Raw genomic sequence first — 18091 nt, 5'->3', positions numbered from 1 at the left:
TCAGTACAGTATGAACACGTTGCTTCACTTCACATTATTTCATCTTTATTTTTTCTCGTTCAATAACTTCATCTTTAACGCGAATCAGATCATTCGTAAAAGTAATAACGATTCCCCTCCCTCTTTTAACCACCCTTCATTATTCAAACTGATGTCATAACTCGTTGTTTCCATTTACTTCATGACTTTTTATCCTAATTTACCCCCTATTTAACCTTCTTAATCATATGCATTGAAAAGCTTCCTTTTTCATGAAAAGAAAACTTCTACAATGCAAAAAGCAGAGATCACCGCGAAAAGCGAACAAACATTTTGAAGTACCAATCAAATAAATTTATAGAACTCATAAGGAACAAAATAGTAGATGGAAATAAAAAACAAATATGAAGAAGGCTGAACCAAAGCGAAGCAAAACAATGAGTAAAAAAATATCATCCTTTATTTTTAGCAACAGCAATGACGACTTCGCATATAATCTGACTTAATATCGAAAAACAGGCATGAGGTAAATTATAATAGTAACTCGAATTGACAGAACTCAAAGCATATTACTACCAAGTAAAGACTGCATTGATTCTAACAACCCTCATTAAAATGAAATCTTATCAACATAACGGTCCCTCATGAAAACGTCACTGTGAAACCAAGTTTTCATTCTAACAACGAGGTAGTCTGATTCCGCTTTTCAAGTTACAACAGAGGAGAATTGTTTATATTTTAAAGCAAAATTCAACATCCGCATGGTCCAACTTGTGAGGGTCTGAAGTATCTCATTGACTGGGGGACCTACCGCGGGCCGGCTCCCTTGGATAATCATCACCATTTGGAGTCTGACTGCGGCTCCGGCTTGGGTCCTTAGCTGGACTCTGAGTCCGACTCCGACTCCTTGCGCCACCATTATTGGGTGGAGAGCGTGAGTATGACCTCTCCCTGCTCTGTCGCGAGTATGATCTCCCTCTCTCTTTTTCTCGACTGTATCTTCTATCTTCAGGTGACACAGATCTGCAAGAATGGACAAACACCGCATCACATTGGAAAAAGAAATACCACGGCATGTTCATCCAGCACGCCTAAGCCAAATAAACAAATAGCCAAACTTGCACTTGCTATTAATAATTACTCCTTCTGGTCCTCATTACAAGACCTTCCTTAATATAAGACCCTTTTCCAAAGCATTAATTATAACCTAAATGTCCCCTGCCTCATTATTCTGTAACCAACCAAACAACCTCCTGTGACTAATGGATTTCATTGAGGGTACATTTAAAATTTTAAAAACACTAACTGATAACTAGTTTTAAATAAAGTCATTAATCTATGTCAAGTTGTTAATAGATCCTTGTAACAAACATCGGAAGGAGTAGCATATATGACGCAAAGGCAGATGGAAGCAAAGAATAGTTCATTATGTTGCCTAGGTTTTACTATTTTAGGTGAAACTTCCAAACATGCCACAGCACTCAAATTCATTCAAGTAAGTCACAATAAAAACAACTAGATTATGAGTCCGGCATTTGCATAGTCTAAACCGCACTATTATTAATAGCCAATGAATAATGCAGATTCCTATAGACTTTATATATACATATTGATTATTATTTATAATATTACATATATTGATTTAGGATGTTGAGCTTCCGTTTCATAGCTGACCTAAACCATCAACTACTGCCTGGCCTTGCATGTCACCTGATAGTTTTATCACGTGTTCAGCGTTCTCAGACTTCCAGGCAGCAACGATGTATTACGCAACATAGAACCTGACTGGCTATAAATAATAGTTTCTTTGTGCTAAATAACAATACCAAAACCTACATTACCATATTAACACAATTATAAGCAACATACCTTGAATACTCCCTTCGTTTAGGAGGGGAAGAATAATAATCACGGCTTCGAGACCGAGATCTATGACGTGGGGGTGACCTAGAGTATTGAGGAGAGCGAGAATAACGAGGTGGAGACCTTCTTCGATCAGAAAATCGACCCCTATGAAGCATTAACATTAAACAGACTATTACAATTTCATTAATTTTGCTGGAATGAGTAGAAACTTATAACTGTCTGTCTCCATAGATCCTAATCATAAAATTTGGTCAATAAACTTAAATTAGTAACAAAATTAATAAGAATAATGGAAGATGGAAGTTTACTATAATAATCAAATAAAATGATAAGATGAACAAGAACACCTGAATAAGAGGACAAATAAATAAGGTTTATTTAAAGTTATTGACAGCCCCTCCCATTCAGAGGAAGGTGGAATCCTATCGCATTTGAAGTGCTGTTCCAATCACAAAGTTACATGCTTCCAACTGAGTAAATCCTTTATGCGCATCACTAAATTATGTCGGGACAGAATCAAATATGACAACATAATTACTAATTACCATTATCAATTTCTAAAATATGTCAGCATTGGGTTCAATATTCACCGCAAGTAATAAAACCTAGTCCCAGGCTCATTTTATCTACTGTTAAATTTAAAAATTAAAATGAAAGCACCATCTTATGATTAAGACCTTGAATCAAGCCTGTGCTACAATTCCAGTTCAACTCAAATAACAGTATCCAAAACTCTTTTTTCACTTTTTGCTCACAACCCAAACCCTCATCTTCACATACCCTTGGCACCAAATCCTATATGCAAGAATCATAACAAAAAACTACTGCAAACCCCGCTGAGATAGCAAGATCAGTTCAAGAGCAATCTGACGGTGCTAAGAAGCTAAGTGGTGTGCCAAAACAGATTAGTTCGTCCACGTTTTTGTGCAAATACAGAGTGCTAATAACATGCACCTTATGCATTCCAAATTGAGCCCCATATGTCGAGTCCATAATTGACAAGGTTGGACAAAGCAAGGAAGCCAAACTTACCTTCTTTCTCTTGCTCTCATGTCAGCAGGCTTCTTTCTGTTCTCCTCAGCAAAAACAACGGTCAACTCTCGACCAAGAAGAATTTGACCATCCACATGATATTTTGCATCTGCCGCATCAGCAGGATCTACATATTGGATAAAACCAAAGCCTCGGGGTTCTCTGCAAAAAGGAACAGGGACAAACAAGGAAAACCCAAACATCATCAAACTAGGAAGCAAGCTCAACAAAAGACAAATTGCAGTAAGAACTTCGCATACGGCAAACCTTTACTAATGCAACTTGTTAAAATGGTCCCCAACAGCATTGAAGGACATGATAATAAAGCAAGCACTAGGCTGCTGACCTTGTTTCAGTTTTAAGATCACTTGAAATTCTTCAAAACTTGGAACATCTTGACAATGTATTCAAACTCAACTTCCTTGAAATCTTCACTACCATAAACCTCTTCACAAGAACTCTAAATACTTGATTGATGCCTTCAAAACTCTAAATCACTGCTAAACCTCAACAACCTCAATGAACTTATACAACTTCAAATTATAAAAGTACAAGTTATCATAGTAAAATCCCCAACATATAACAGAGAAGTCAAGCAAAAAGCTCACAAAAACAGTGCCTGGACTCTTTGCAAGGCAGAGTCCGGTAACATATTTGAAAACCTCATTAGAAACAATAATAGAAACTTGATCGATAACGATATTGAAGTTGAGAAGTTCAGACACGACAATTTATTACCTTATAAACAGATATAACATCAATTCCAATGGACCGAACACATTGCAAATAATATAATATACACTTCAAGACTAGAAACCAATTTGCAGAACACTACGAAGCAGGTATATTTTTGCAAAATAAAATTTAATAGAGTAAAATATGAATTATAATTTGAAATAAGATAAATAAAAAAACATGGCATTGTTTTTCCAGCACCCTGTAAACATCCATACCCTACACCTATTTTGTAATTGCTCACCCAGTATAATAATCTTTCGGGAGGTAAATGTCCTTAAGAGCACCAAATTGTCCAAAAAGTCTACGAAGATCCTCAGGCCTGCAAAATTGGGAAGGGGGAGGATGATAGAAACAAATTGAGTATTTCAGTTGAAGAAGTGTGTTAACAATGATATGGATGTGTGGGCAAAATATCAAAACCATATATGACGACGGAACGATCTAGTTCAGTTTGGACAAAATATTAGAACAAAGTGCTCAGGCATAAAACCAAAAAAAGAATAGTCGAATATAAAAGATATGTTGTAGGGAACATCTTCCAAGCATCTTGAGCACTGACTCTATAGTAAAATGCATTTCGGTCCAACTCTTCACATATAGCAAACCTATATATTCCGCTCCGAATTAAATGTGAAAGAATTAAAGTTTCATAGAGTGTCAAATATGCAGGTTTCGCTGCTTTTTCTTTCTCTGTAAGGTTGTCACATAAAGCACCAATGAGGCCAATGAGTAATTGAATTTTGCTTTTAAATGAAATGATTAAATTCCGTTGCATCTCACATCGTGATAGTGATCTATAGAAATAATATAAGGTTAGGAATAAATTAACAGTGGTTCACAAGGGAAAAGGCCATGCCATACATCCATCCCCAGTTCCATTAGCCAAGCCAAGAACGAAAAAGTGAACATTTGGAGTGTATTGAACTAACCTGCAGTCGTGGCGAAGGTTGCGAACCAGAAGACTGGTGGGAAGATCTCTGCCACGGCCGGCATAACGACCTCTTGGGCTAGGACTTCTTCCCCTTCTGCCATAACCCCTGGGCGGCGATGGACTATAGCTCCTTCCTCTCATCTATGCCCTAATCATGAAAATTTTATGATTAAAATGCGCTGACTAGTAACAGGAGGCAGAAGCCAATAGCTCCCTCCTGACCGCCGTAGATGAAAGGCTACAATTTGGGAGCGAAAAGCGGTGATAAGGGACGCAAGGAAAGAAGAGGAAGAGAGATACCTGAGCAAGTAGCAGCGGAGGACGAGATCGGATTTGGAACAGGCGGCGGAAGAGGGGGTAATGATATTTTCGAGGCTGCGAGGCCGCTTACCCTAAATAACAAATTCTAACATATGTATATGTATATATATTCAAAAAAAAAAAATCGCAGGTTGAGAGAAGAATTCACAAATTTATACTTTGTTTTGACGGTGAGACTTCGCTCTTCCGCGTGGACTCACCGTAAAATATGTGAAGCGAAGAATAATAATAGCTTGTCCCTGCGATTTGTTTCAGTTTCCAAACAGATCCTCCGGGTTGTTGGAGCATTAATTCTAAATATAAGTCATTTATAATATATTTAATATTTATTTTTTTATTTTAATTTTATTTCATTTTTATTGGATAAAAAAAAGAGATGTTCATAAGAATGACCGGTAAATGTAAAAAAAAAAATTATAATAAAAGTAAAATTAAATTTTTTATCAATTTAATGCATTTATTAATATGAAAGAACGTGTTACAAGTACCTTATACTAAAAACTAAATGACAAAAAAAAAAAAACTTATGCTTAAAACAAGAGTAATGCTTATTTTCTCTTTGCTGGGCTTAACAGCTGCTTGCCTGGTATGTTAGCGGTTATTGTCTTTTTAATGTATGGTTTTAGCTGATCATTAATAAAATTGTCTGTCGCTAAAAAGCAGAGGGAAAAAACTGCGGTGATTGGAGGCGAATGGAGCAAGAATAGTCCTCCTTTGCGCATGGATGATTTAAAGTGTTGTGGGTTAGAGGCTTGCAGGAGTAGAGACGCTGTATTTTTCCCTCTTCTTTTGGCTGGGCGGGGGTTTTCACACAGAGACGCTGTATTGAAATGAGAAGGGGGCGTTTAAGATTTGATTCGAAGGGCCATAACCGGAGGAGCCTTAGCCTGTGTTGAGAAGTTGTGATTTGATGCGAAGCAGAGGGCCTTAGTCCGCAGCAATAAACGGCCGCTTCTCTCCATCCACGATTGGCCCAAATTCCCATTCCCTCTGTGTGGCCCAACAGCACCTCTATCCCCATCCCATTTCCAACGCAACACATCCGTCTCCATGTGTATGTACCGTTTTTGTCCCTCATGACCATGATTTTACATTCAATTCGATGCAATCATAAAAATGACTGATCAGATCTGATTTTAAACTTAAAAACGAGGCCATAATATATTTTTAAAAAAATACAAGTAACGTCACCGATCTCATTAGGACCAAGCTCTGTCATGAATCATGTTATTTGCCCCTTAATCAGTCAGTCAAATGAAGTGGGAAATTACAAGAGACAAGTTCCCAATCGCGGAGAAGTACCGAGTTATATGCAATGCGTGGATCCAAATATAGCGGAGCAAACCCGAATTGAAATGGGAAAAAAGGACGCGGCGAGCAACACCGCCGTCCTCAGTGACAAGTCAGCAAGGAAGTTCGCAGCAGCGTTGGTTGCCGACTCCGAGGGATCTACCCTTTTAACCTCCCTTTCACATTCTGCTGTGACTTCTCCAACAACATTTCAGAAGCCAGCTGTTCTGAGTTTGACCCTCCACATTTATATAAATTTATATAAATATATATATATCCATTCACGTCATGATGCTCCCCATATACACTGTTACTGACGACCCATCTGATTTCCATGTGCCCCCAAAAAAAATCATCAGACAAACAAATTTTGACACCTGATTCTCCGTAGTACCTTTTCTCCTCCTCTACTCTTAGCCATGAAATCAGATCGCAGCCGCCACTTTCTTAATTGTGTTCCCACCAGCACACTATTTTTTACACCAGAAAGGAGTATTAAAATGGAGAGGTAATGCGATCGGATATGACGGGCGAGGTGGTGGGTGAGTGGGTGGTTGTATTTGAATGCCCGGATCGGAACAGGCCAGCTTGTTGTTGTTGGGTCGGTCAGGTGTGTGGTTTTATTTAGAGTTGACTCTTGGAGAGATCCCTTTTTCCTTGCTGGGGCCCTTAACCAGTCTCCAAAATGCCGCTTAATTAATTACTCTAACATGGTGCATTTACATATAATTAAGCACAACATCAGATGCAAGTAGTATATTTTGATCTGAGAGCTGCAAACTGGCCACAAAAATAAGGCCGAGTAGACATCACGTGTTGTCCGCTGTCGCGTCTCTCTTCTCATAAATCTGGATTCGGCAAGTATAATGGAGTCTAGCTTGCAAACATTAATTTATAGCACTATATACGCATTCTGTTTATTTAATTAACTTTTTGCGGGGTCGTCGTCTCTTTAATTTGCGATATTCTCCGGCAGTTTACAAGCAAGAAGGTGGCATGACGAGAGGAGAGAGAGAGAACACGATATACCACTCCACAGTCATAAGTGGGAGGAAACGAAAGTGTGTCGGGTTTCAAATTGAGGTGACGAGTGCGAACATACGCGGAGCATTATTAATTAATTAATTAATTAATTACTATCTCCTCTTATCCTTAATACGAAAGTTAGTTGACTAATTTGTATAAGATAAGGAAGTTTGTTAAATTAGTTAGTTATTTAGATTAAGTTAGCTATTTATTTATAATAATTATATATTATCTTTTTTTAAATACTCTTGCTAATCATGTGTATCAGTTATAATTATTATTTGATGAAATTTTTAATATGTGCACGTACTATAATGACAATTTTAAAAAAATAAATTAAAATCTTATATTTAAAATTAGATTAAAAATTAAACCAGCATTTATATTAAGAAACAGATGTGAGAGTTTTTAGAAGGGAGTTGGGGTGGGGGCCAAGATTATTGAGAATTATGAGTGCTTAGCACAGGTCAAATAATTTTGAGGTCAGGCCACTCCCTCGCCTTTTGTCAGGGAGCTCTGTTTAGGTGTAGTCAATGATCTTTCATGCAGTAACTGTATGCTATGCCAGCACCGAGAGTGCGACATTATATGCAATTATTGGCCATGACCCCCGCTCATGGGATGGATCCAATGTACGTACTATTTTTACATTCATAGAACGTCTGAGGAGAGGATATATTGTTGTTTTAATGCTGATTTTGTGTCCAGAAAGGAATTACCACCGCCGGACTAAAATCAACAGTACGACGAGGCAGTTAATTTTATATCCGCGGCATAAGGCGCGTTCCTCGAAACCTCAAAGGACGAACCCAGCAGACCAGGTCACGGCCCATACTTGTGGAAAGGGCTGATGGATCCGCGAACCATTCAAAGTGTGTGCGCGGGGGTTGAATTCATGGGAGGCATATTAATAAATTAAAGAACCAACCAACAGGGATTGGGTCTAGTAGAAGGAGCTAATCTCTTATAATATGATGAATCAAGGTTCGAATTCCTATTAAGAGAGGTGTCCACATTTAGTGCCTGACAGTGTCTCGAATAGGATTACTTCCAGCAGGAAGATACTTATGCTTTAATAATAAATAAATAAATAAATAAATAAAAGAAATTGATACGGACTTGGAGGGCAATTCGAAAGGCATATAAGGATGGTTTAATTTTGGGGGACCCGAATATAGTTGAATGGGTAGATCTGGTGAGACAGAGGAGATATGGTTAGAAGGAAGGAGATGATGATGAAAAAGGGAAGGCGATGTAAATGGAGTGACGTTATGTGTGCCCCTGGGTGAGGAAAATGGCGGGGCGAGTGTAATTTCTCCGACAATTTAATTTGTTTATGAGTCTCAACGCGTCTCAGTGTACTTCCTTCAAATTCTTGGCGGACAAGGGCACCGCCTTGCTCCCCAAGCTAATCCGAAGTCCAAACTGACTAATTCCTCCTCTTTTTTCAACATCCACGGTTATCTGAATAAATAATAATGTTATATTTTCGCATCGTTTCAATTTACTAGCTTTTCGTCCACTCCGTGCGTGGATGGATATATTCTATATCTTCTCGACTTGTTTAAGGTGTTCTATCTGCGTGTGGGTGCAGTAGATTCGCTTACCATGGGTCACGCGTTTCCATCTCGTTGGATCGCCATGAACAGTGACGATGTGTCTTTTCTTTTCGGACCCAAAGGCAACATATGTCATGGAAGGGACATTTTGATTATAAGGAGCTGTAATTTAAAAACAGAGAGAGAGATACTTGGTTGACGTGGAGGGAGAGCAGTCAACAAGACATGGAAAGTCAAAAGCAGAGGAGTGTGAGGGGGGATATGGGGGTTGGGCCGGAGTCAGCGTCGGTGCTGCCCTTGTCCTTGACATCACCAAAGCGCGTTGCCTTTCCCTTTCTGCCCCGCTTTGACGCACAAACGAACTTGCCTTCAACTCTGTCTCTTTTGCTGAATTTTAATTACTTTAATATTTCCAATAAGTCTGATGATCGGGGTTTATAGTTGAGGAGGGAGATGGGGAGGGGTGTTTGGTATTTGTCGTTTGTTTAACAGGAATACATCTATATATTTTACACCAGTGAGGTGCGTAATTGATTCCGTTGAAATATAAATATGAAAATACCCGCTCCAGTGCTTTTTTTTGGGGGGGGGGGGGGGTTTCAATTCAACATATGCTTTGTGTACACTAAGAAGTAAAGAGAAGCAATAACATACAGCGATAAATATGATGAGGATAGATAGGGTATTTAAGGCCGACCTGTCCCAGTCGGTCCTTTTCAAAAAAAAATTTTGAACAGGACAAACCAAGAGGGGATAAAAAAGGGATCCCGTCCCCGTTCCTTTATTTTTGTTTCCATTTTTATCATATTTATATAATACATATTACTATTTTATTTTCATTTTTTTTAAGATTTGAGATTATTATATGAAACTGTGGATCCATTATTTAGAGTTTTTGTATTTGTTAATGATTTGAGACTATTAACGATTAAAACTTCCAACAAGCTTTTATTGTATTAAAAGCTTTTATTTAAAGTTTTTAATGACTATTATATGTAATATTTTAGGCTTTGGGTTAAAGATGCCCAAAGAAATAAAAAAGAAAACAAAAAATGTTTTTATAAGAGCTAAGCTCAAAAAAACTACAAATAGAAAAAAAAAATCAGATTTTATTCAACAGGTCTAGCAACTCAAAAAGCATTAAAAAGAATCATATCAGGACATTCTTATTCCGTCCCGTCTCAACAGGGATCAAGACAACATCAAAACAGGATAGGACACTGTGCTGTTTATCAGGACGGAATTAGGATGGGTCAGTCTCGATTTGTACTGTAAACAGCCCTGAGGATAGGATAGAGAGGAGACCACCGCCAAGTCCCTGAGGTGTGGCCCGTTCCTGGAGTGCCACGCGTGCTTCTCCTGCCGTACCAAGCAGCCTCCCCTCCCCAGCAAAATCCAAATGAAATCAAAACGGAGTACTATTATTGCCGCTGTTTAGGCAATGGATGCGTAAATAATGGGGGGCTCAAAGACGATGATGCATGGTCATGACAGTTGGATGTCTCATCCGTTTAATTCCATTCTTAATAAGAAAATGGATGGATGGATGGAAGCATGGATCACGTCTGCTCGTACGGTTAGGGTGACAGATCACCTCAGTGGATCTCTCGAGATCTACGTACGCTGCCCCGAAGGAAGGCACTCTCGGTCACTCAGACCCCATATCATATCAACAATAGCATTTCCAATTCTAAATATAAAATCTTATTTATATCTGAGTTCTCACGGGAAGTAGTAGTATATATTAATCACCCCTCTCCCTCATGCATGTCGATTATGTCACTGCACATTCCGTATATCTGGCCTCTAATATCCCTCTTGCATTGTTAATTAGGGGGTGTTTGGATAGAAACCAAACTATGATTTCACAAGTGTTTTTATAGTTTACAAAGTAAATAGGTGGAACAATTTGCCTCGTTCTATGAAAAAAATACTTCTGAAACCATGGTTTGGAGGTTGCTAAACACCTATTTAGTCCTGCTATCGTGCATTTTTAATTAATGAATGAATGTTGCCCGCATTCTCCAATCTACTCCTCCTTTCCTCTCATCACGCAGATCGCAATCTCTTTATTAATTGCTCACTTTTCCCACCCTACCAATCTCCAACTCAATCCCTCCCCCCTTCTTACAACAACAACATCATCGACCATATATATGGACTGGTATCTAGTTACGTTCTTATGAGAAAGCCCCACTATGAAGAATCTGACTGAGTAGCATTTATTTTGCCCTCCTTATATATTCAGTCCTGTCTCCAAATAAATTGGTGTCATTAATTGCATAACATCTTTCATTTAAAAAATAGTAACCATATATAATGCCCTGGTTAATGCAGCAGAGTACAAGTGTTTGGTATTTGTCGTTTGTTTAACAGGAATATATAAAACCCGGGGATGGTGCTGTACACCGCTTTCCGACACATGCTCAATATATTTATTACAAGTGTTTGCTGTTTGGCCTATTCTAGGCGCACTTTTAAATATATATATATATATATATTTTAGGGGGTGTTACGTATATATAAAAATAGTGATTATTATATAGGTAGTTATATACAGAGCTCGGTGACGCTATATACGTACCGGATTACGTGTAAAGTAATAGAATAATACCCACAATTAAAGCATCGATCGGGTGAGGTCAAGCTTTATCCAAGAGAAATTGTGCCGGGCCTTCCCTTCGTATTGACTCGCATATACAATTCACAAATTGCGATGTAAATGAGGAGTAAGCGTGAAGTATTTTTGACGAAAGGTGGGAGCTTTATGATCATCCTCCGTCGCCAATACATGTAGTGTGAAATCACGGCCACATGCTACGACTGCCAAAATGCGTAATGACTTTGACTTTAACGAGGAGAGACGAGGTGCTTTTCTTTCCTTCGTATCCCCCAAAAAAAAAACAAACAAACAAACAAAAAAAGGAGATGAGGCCGAGGCCTGAGAATACACTCCACACATGCTAACTGCGCGTGCGCCAGCGCTCCCAAACCAAAGACCGAGGGCATGAAATTAACATATATATATATATACACACACACACACGCACACGCACACACATATGTATGTATGTGTGTATGTGCTGATACATGTGAGGGCGTATACTTATTCCGTCACTTGTCCTGCTTTGACTTGTTTATACTACCCTGGTCATAATTATAAGATTTTATTTGTAGATTATAAACAGTGCCTTATAATTAAGACTGAAGGTAATATATTGTGGGTAAAAAAAAAAGAAAATTGCATCAAATTTTAAAATGATTAAAAAAAAGTAATTAATCACCACTTGTAGCAACTCATGGCAAAGCCAGTCATTGAGTCATTACTCCTAAAAAATGTCCAGTATTAGAGGGGGTGTCTTATAATATATTTCATATTTTAAGGCATTATTATCACATATTCCTAATAATACTCTTGTCAGATGAAGTGCACTGAACGAAAATAGTTAATATTTAAATTAATATGACATCAAATGAAGGGTGAAAGTGAAAAAGAATAAAAATCTTACATAATAGATTTTGCTTTTTAAAAAAAAAAAAAAGCAAAACGGTGATCCCTATTATTATATGCCCTTTTTTTGAAAAAAAAAATGAAAGCTAAATTTGTCATTGAATAATCAAAATGCATGCCCGATACCATAACGGTGATCCCTATTATGGGCAACCAAGTAGATATAAGGCACACTTTTATGGGATTTAATATTTTGTTGGACAGATAATATGTGCTTGTGCATTCAAGACTGCATGCTCATGTCTCTATTTAATTTGCAATAAAGACGAAAAATAAGCCAGCACTGTATGTGATCGCTTTTGACTAATCCTGGGCTGCCATGCATGTCACTTTTTGTTCTTAACCCGTTCACAAGTTAGAGCTAGTCAACCCGTGGGACCAACCCAGAAGATTCCCAGCAAGTCTCCCAGGTACAATTCTCTCCCCCTGCTCTTCACAGAATGTAACTCCCAGTTGACCATCTTATTCCTTTTAAATTTGGATTATTAGATTACGCGTATTTCAACTACTGTATTTTCTAATATTTTCAAGTCATCGTACTGGTATTATTTATTATATCAGGGTATTTACATCTATCGCAAAAAGCTAACCCGTTTGAATCCCTCACTAAAAAATATGCTTACACAGAGAATTTAAATACTTGTAATAGTTAAATGCCGAGGAAAAATAGTTTCACACATCCATCCCACCTTCCACGCAAAATCCCCTTAATGTTTGGCTACGTACTGTTAATGATGACTATATATACGTATACAGTATGCATACGCATGTACCGGCGGGGAAGTCAAAGATACGTGCGAAGCCAAGCAATAATGTGAAGGTTACTGATAAAATAGTAGCAGGTCAATATTTAATTCTGTATTTTTGCGTTGTCCGTGTCCCATGTACGGGTCGGGTGGTTTAGACTTGAATTTGTCAAAGAAAAGAAAAGCTTGGGGAGTAAGGTACCGCAAGAACAAGAATGAGCTAAGCAGTGGCGACACCCTATATCCTGTGCCATCACGCTCATTCCTCCATTCATAATTCATTATCCATTTCCCGCTTCTTTTTAGTATTTCGCTGTCCGCTTCTCAGAAATTATGTCCCAAGTAATTCATTAACGTCACGTTCAATTTACGCACCGCTTTTACGGCACTTCGGCATTAATTCCACACCTACACCTATTAACCATTCCCCAAAATCATTTCACTCCCCCTCTCATCTCTTCCCAGAATTAGAATTCATGCTGTATTAGATTTCCCAAACTACCTACAACGTTAAATTTTTGTCGTACAATTAATAAAACGAAACATTTCTAAGCAAAGTGACCCAGAAAAAAACAGAGAGAAGACAAATATAACTCAGGAAGTTTGTATGTCCAGCACCATCCTTCGCCATTCGAGAATCCTCAAAACCAATTATAACTGGGGCGCACCGAAAACTTTTGACGAGGATCTAATCGTTGTCTTGTCTATTAATAACTCATATAAAATTCTCTGTCAAAAAAAAAACTCGGATAAAAGTAAAATTGGGACCATTTATATTATTAATTATTATAGCAACAACTGGGGAAGAGGGCGTAATGCTGCCGGTGAACAAACCTACGTCTACTTGTCCACCCCACGTGGTTAGAAGACTCTCTCTCTCTCTCTTCTCCTGGGAAACCCTCTCACTGGCTTTCGCTTTCCATCCTACAGTTTTGCCATGTATATTATATATATATGAATCGGCTTCTCCGGAGTATCTTCATTTACAAGTGAAATCTGGATTTCCTGCCTTCCAATTCCATAGCCATTGTACCTTGCTTCAAACGCTGCCAGGATTTTTGCTTCTAAAAATCGTCAGGTACTGCCCCTCCATCAACCACCAAGCCGTGTTTCTCTTCCATTTCCTTTTATTCAACAATCTCTTGCATAGTACCCAGTTCCGGTTCGGTTTTCTTTTGTCGCGTTATGAATTCATCATACCGGTTCTGAATGTTCTGGAGGTTCTATTCAGTTGTACTGGGTATTTGTTATTTGAGTCCTGCATGTGATCCTCCCATGTGGCGACGCCTTCGTTTTTCTTTTCCCATTGTTTCTTGTTCAGTATTGATGTTTCGGTGAAAGTTTCCAGGATCCATATAGTCCGTATCCACCACCTCTGAATGAGGCATTCCCTGTTATTTGATTTGTCCTCATTTCAAAGATAATTCTTTGGCTTTGGATTTGTTTGTTAAACTAGAATGAGATTTTCCTGCCATTGCCTCAGATTTTTGCCTTACTTTGATGAGACAATTCTGGAAAAATTCACTTGCTTTATCCATTATCCTGATGGATTTGAGCAGCAGCAATGTTTGGAATTTTTAATCTTGAGCAGCAGTCAGAACTTGGCTTTTCCGTTGTCTAGTAATGTTATATTGATTTCTATGCAATTTTTAATGTTTTTACAGGACCACAGATCATAGGTTCCTGCAGATTTGGTTTGCTGTCATATGGGGATTTATTTTTCATGTCCGTTTGCAAAATACGCTAATGTCGAAGATGGCCTAGAATCTGTAGTTGTAAAATCCATCGACTTTGGTGATGAAGAAGTCAAAACTCCAGTTCGGTCTGTCAGTTTCAAGAACCAAGACTCAGAACCCACAGTGCTGAAATCCCTAGGTTCTGGGAAGATGATGATAGAGGCGTCAGTAAGCTTCAAGAGAAATGAAGCGGAGAACACGATGTTAACCAAGACTATGCCTATTGACATCGAGAAAAACATGCCACCATCAAGGGTCAGTGAGAGGAGCAAAGAGATGGATGACCAGTTTCTCAGATCAGAGTGTCAAGTGGAAAAGATCCAGTCAGCTCTTTTGGATCCAAACAACCCCAAACACATGGCTGCAGTTAAATTGCAGAAGGTATACAAGAGTTTTCGAACTAGAAGAAAGCTTGCAGATTGTGCAATTATTGTTGAGCAAAGGTGGTATGTATTAATTGTTGTGAAAGCCCATGCCCTTGTTTACAGATTCTTGTTAGGCTCTTATCACGTTTTGATGTGATCCTTGTGTTGTTTAACCATAGGTGGAAGCTCCTAGATTTTGCTGAACTCAAGCACAGTTCCATATCCTTTTTCGACATTGAGAAACAAGAAACAGCCATTTCACGTTGGTCTAGAGCTAGAACCAGAGCTGCCAAGGTATTTTTTCACCCTACGCTACCTATATAGCTCTATCTAATCTATGGCATTTTAGTTTTTGAACTGCACAAGAAGAATCTAAATCATCTCTCCTTGCAGGTTGGAAAAGGCTTATCAAAAGATGATAAAGCTCAAAAACTTGCTCTGCAGCACTGGCTTGAAGCGGTTAGTCAAATGCATGAGCATATTTGTTCTTTATCATTCATAATCGCTCTGCTGGTCATTTATTGATCATTATTGACTTGAATGTTTTGCGTGCATGTGAAACAGATTGATCCACGTCATCGATATGGACATAATCTACACTTTTATTATGATAAATGGCTTCAATGCCAGAGCAGAGAACCATTCTTCTACTGGTAATACTTTTTGTGAATTATCATTTAGATTGTTTTAAGGGATATTTTTAGTTAATGACAGAAGTTTGATATCAAAGTTTATCCTTCCAAATCACAGGCTAGATATAGGAGAGGGGAGGGAGGTCAATCTTGAGAAGTGCCCTCGATCTAAACTTCAGCTGCAGTGCATCAAATATCTTGGTCCGGTAAGATTGCAGATTAATATGAGCATCTTTTATTCGAAACATGCATTTGATTAACCTTTGGCTTAATATATGTTCATTATTATCATTTTTTTCTTTTCAGATGGAAAGGTTGGCTTATGAAGTTGTAGTGGAGGATGGAAGGTTCATCTACAAGCAATCAGGAGAGCTACTTCACACTACTGGCGGCGAAAATGCCAAATGGATTTTCGTCCTTAGCACATCTAAGGCCTTGTATGTTGGAAAGAAGAAGAAAGGTTCATTTCAGCACTCAAGTTTCTTGGCCGGAGGAGCCACATCTGCTGCTGGGAGACTAGTTGTGGAATATGGCGTTTTGAAGGTATGGATCCGGCAGAAGAAGGTTTACGAATGTTGTGTTCTGTTTTGCCAGATTCCTGTGGTCATTTTGCAGCTTACGTTCAAATAGCAGGCTCACTAAATGATTCTAGTATTTGATTTTGAACAGGCAGTTTGGCCTCACAGTGGTCACTATCGTCCCACAGAAGAGAATTTCAAGGAACTCATTTCATTCCTTCAGGATAACAATGTGAACCTCTCAGATGTCAAGGTATCGAAAGTCTACGATTATTTTCTTCTTCTTCTTCTTTTTGTTTTTTTGTTTTTTTTTTGGGTGCCAATCATGGTTTATATCCCTTTCAAACATTTAAAACAACCTAGCCTGAAGATATTCGAATTGCAATATGCAGATGGCTGCAGTTGTTGATGATAGTGGATCACTCTCACAGAGATTCGGTGGTCATATTAGAAGCCTCTCAGCTGATGAGGATTTCGCTGAGAATGAGGAGTCGGCCGTCAAAAACTCCATTGACGAGAAGGCCACATCAACAGAATCAGAAACTGCTGGGTCAGAAAGGACAAGGCAAGTGCAGGCTTTTGGAAGAGAACTGACCAATCTTGAAATTCCCAAAAGGGTAGAATCATTCAGAAAGCCGGGGAGCGAGAAAGCTGATGACCAAAGTAACGAGAGTCTACAAATGGAATCACCCGCAAGTGGTGAAGAGAAAGCAGTAGGAAGTGTGGAGTGTAAGGCAGATGGGTGGGATGGAAAAGAGAATGAGGAAGCGGGGAGTATTCCGGAAGAGTCAATTGTGAAAAGGATAAGCTCACTGAAGATAAGCAGATCATACCAACTGGGGAAACATCTATCTTGCAAGTGGACGACCGGAGCGGGACCTCGCATCGGGTGTGTGAGAGAGTATCCTTGTGAGCTTCAGTTCCAAGCTCTGGAGCAAGTGAGTCTTTCTCCAAGAAGTGACAACCGCCCCACTGGGTTGTGGGGGACATCACCTGATAGGGCAGGCATGTCCCGAGGACACGATCGCCAGCCGTTGCCATTGACCAGGGGAACATCAGTGATACCAGTTATTCATTCCGGCAGTGGTTAACAGGATTCGTTGATTGATTCTTTCGTGTGAATAGGGAACAACATATAGGATTCTTTTCTTGGGGGGCTATTGTTTCAACTAATTTACATAGGAATTCTTTTTTTGTACAGCATAGGATGAAAATTGTAAAACTTCTTAGCCTTCTTCTAAATAGAAAAGGAAACAAAATTCTGTTTTCTTCTACAATATCGAAACCAGATCAAAGCCTCTGCAGATTCCCGAATTGCTTTACTCGTGGTGAGGTGATGACATGTGAGGATAGAATGGCACTTCTTCATTACCTTTTCTTTCGGGGAAGGTGTGCGATTGATGTTCAATCGTCAAGCGGCCTTGTTTTGAATTGAATGCGCAGAACTCCTATTCGCATGCATGCATCGCTGGTCGGGCACGAGTGTTCGTGTGTACGATTCTTGGCGTTGCCTCTGCCTAATGGACAGTTGTGCCTATCAACGCCTTTAGTTGCAGGGAAGAAACAGGAGTTTTCGGCAAAGAAACTGACCCAATTACTGGACGGTTGATTAAAACCCGTTGAGCAACATTAGAATGAGTCGGTAGATTATGAAAAACTCAATTCTGTATTTGCATATTGGCCTAAAATGAGTTCAATGATTGTCTTCTCGAGCGGCATTCAATCTATATATATATTCACATCATTCTAACAAATTTAACCATTCAACATCTCTAGTGTTCCTTATAAAATGAATGCGATGCTTAGTTTAAAATTCAACTGGGATAATTAATCCTCTGGTT

At 38.8% G+C, this 18091-nt stretch overlaps 2 protein-coding genes across 3 annotated transcripts; one reads left to right on the top strand and one right to left on the bottom strand.

The window, feature by feature from the left end:
- Positions 1-417: 417 nt before the first annotated feature.
- Positions 418-4960, bottom strand: LOC114718539 (serine/arginine-rich SC35-like splicing factor SCL33). 2 transcript variants are annotated; one of them, XM_028903893.1, is made up of 6 exons: positions 4844-4960; positions 4545-4691; positions 3857-3934; positions 2878-3039; positions 1849-1989; positions 418-1002 (listed from the first exon to the last, which is right to left on the bottom strand). In XM_028903893.1, exons 2-6 carry the CDS (start codon positions 4685-4687, stop codon positions 771-773), a joined length of 756 nt encoding a protein of 251 aa, XP_028759726.1. In that variant the 5' UTR covers positions 4688-4691; positions 4844-4960; the 3' UTR covers positions 418-770. The 2 variants fall into 2 exon arrangements, with proteins under 2 accessions (XP_028759726.1, XP_028759725.1); XM_028903892.1 differs by having other exon boundaries at positions 4545-4694; positions 4847-4960.
- Positions 4961-13996: 9036 nt separating this feature from the next.
- Positions 13997-17518, top strand: LOC114718535 (IQ domain-containing protein IQM2-like). Its single transcript, XM_028903883.1, has 9 exons — positions 13997-14077; positions 14664-15181; positions 15280-15394; positions 15494-15559; positions 15665-15753; positions 15851-15938; positions 16039-16275; positions 16402-16503; positions 16643-17518. The coding sequence occupies exons 2-9, from the start codon at positions 14706-14708 to the stop codon at positions 17339-17341; spliced, it is 1872 nt and encodes a 623-aa protein (XP_028759716.1). The 5' UTR covers positions 13997-14077; positions 14664-14705; the 3' UTR covers positions 17342-17518.
- The last annotated feature ends 573 nt before the right edge of the window (positions 17519-18091 follow it).

This window comes from Neltuma alba, unplaced genomic scaffold, assembly GCF_004799145.2.
Source record: "Neltuma alba isolate B1F8T4 unplaced genomic scaffold, ASM479914v2 tig00011850_pilon, whole genome shotgun sequence".
Classification (NCBI taxonomy): domain Eukaryota; kingdom Viridiplantae; phylum Streptophyta; class Magnoliopsida; order Fabales; family Fabaceae; genus Neltuma; species Neltuma alba.
This window is presented reverse-complemented; position numbering and strand designations above follow the sequence as displayed.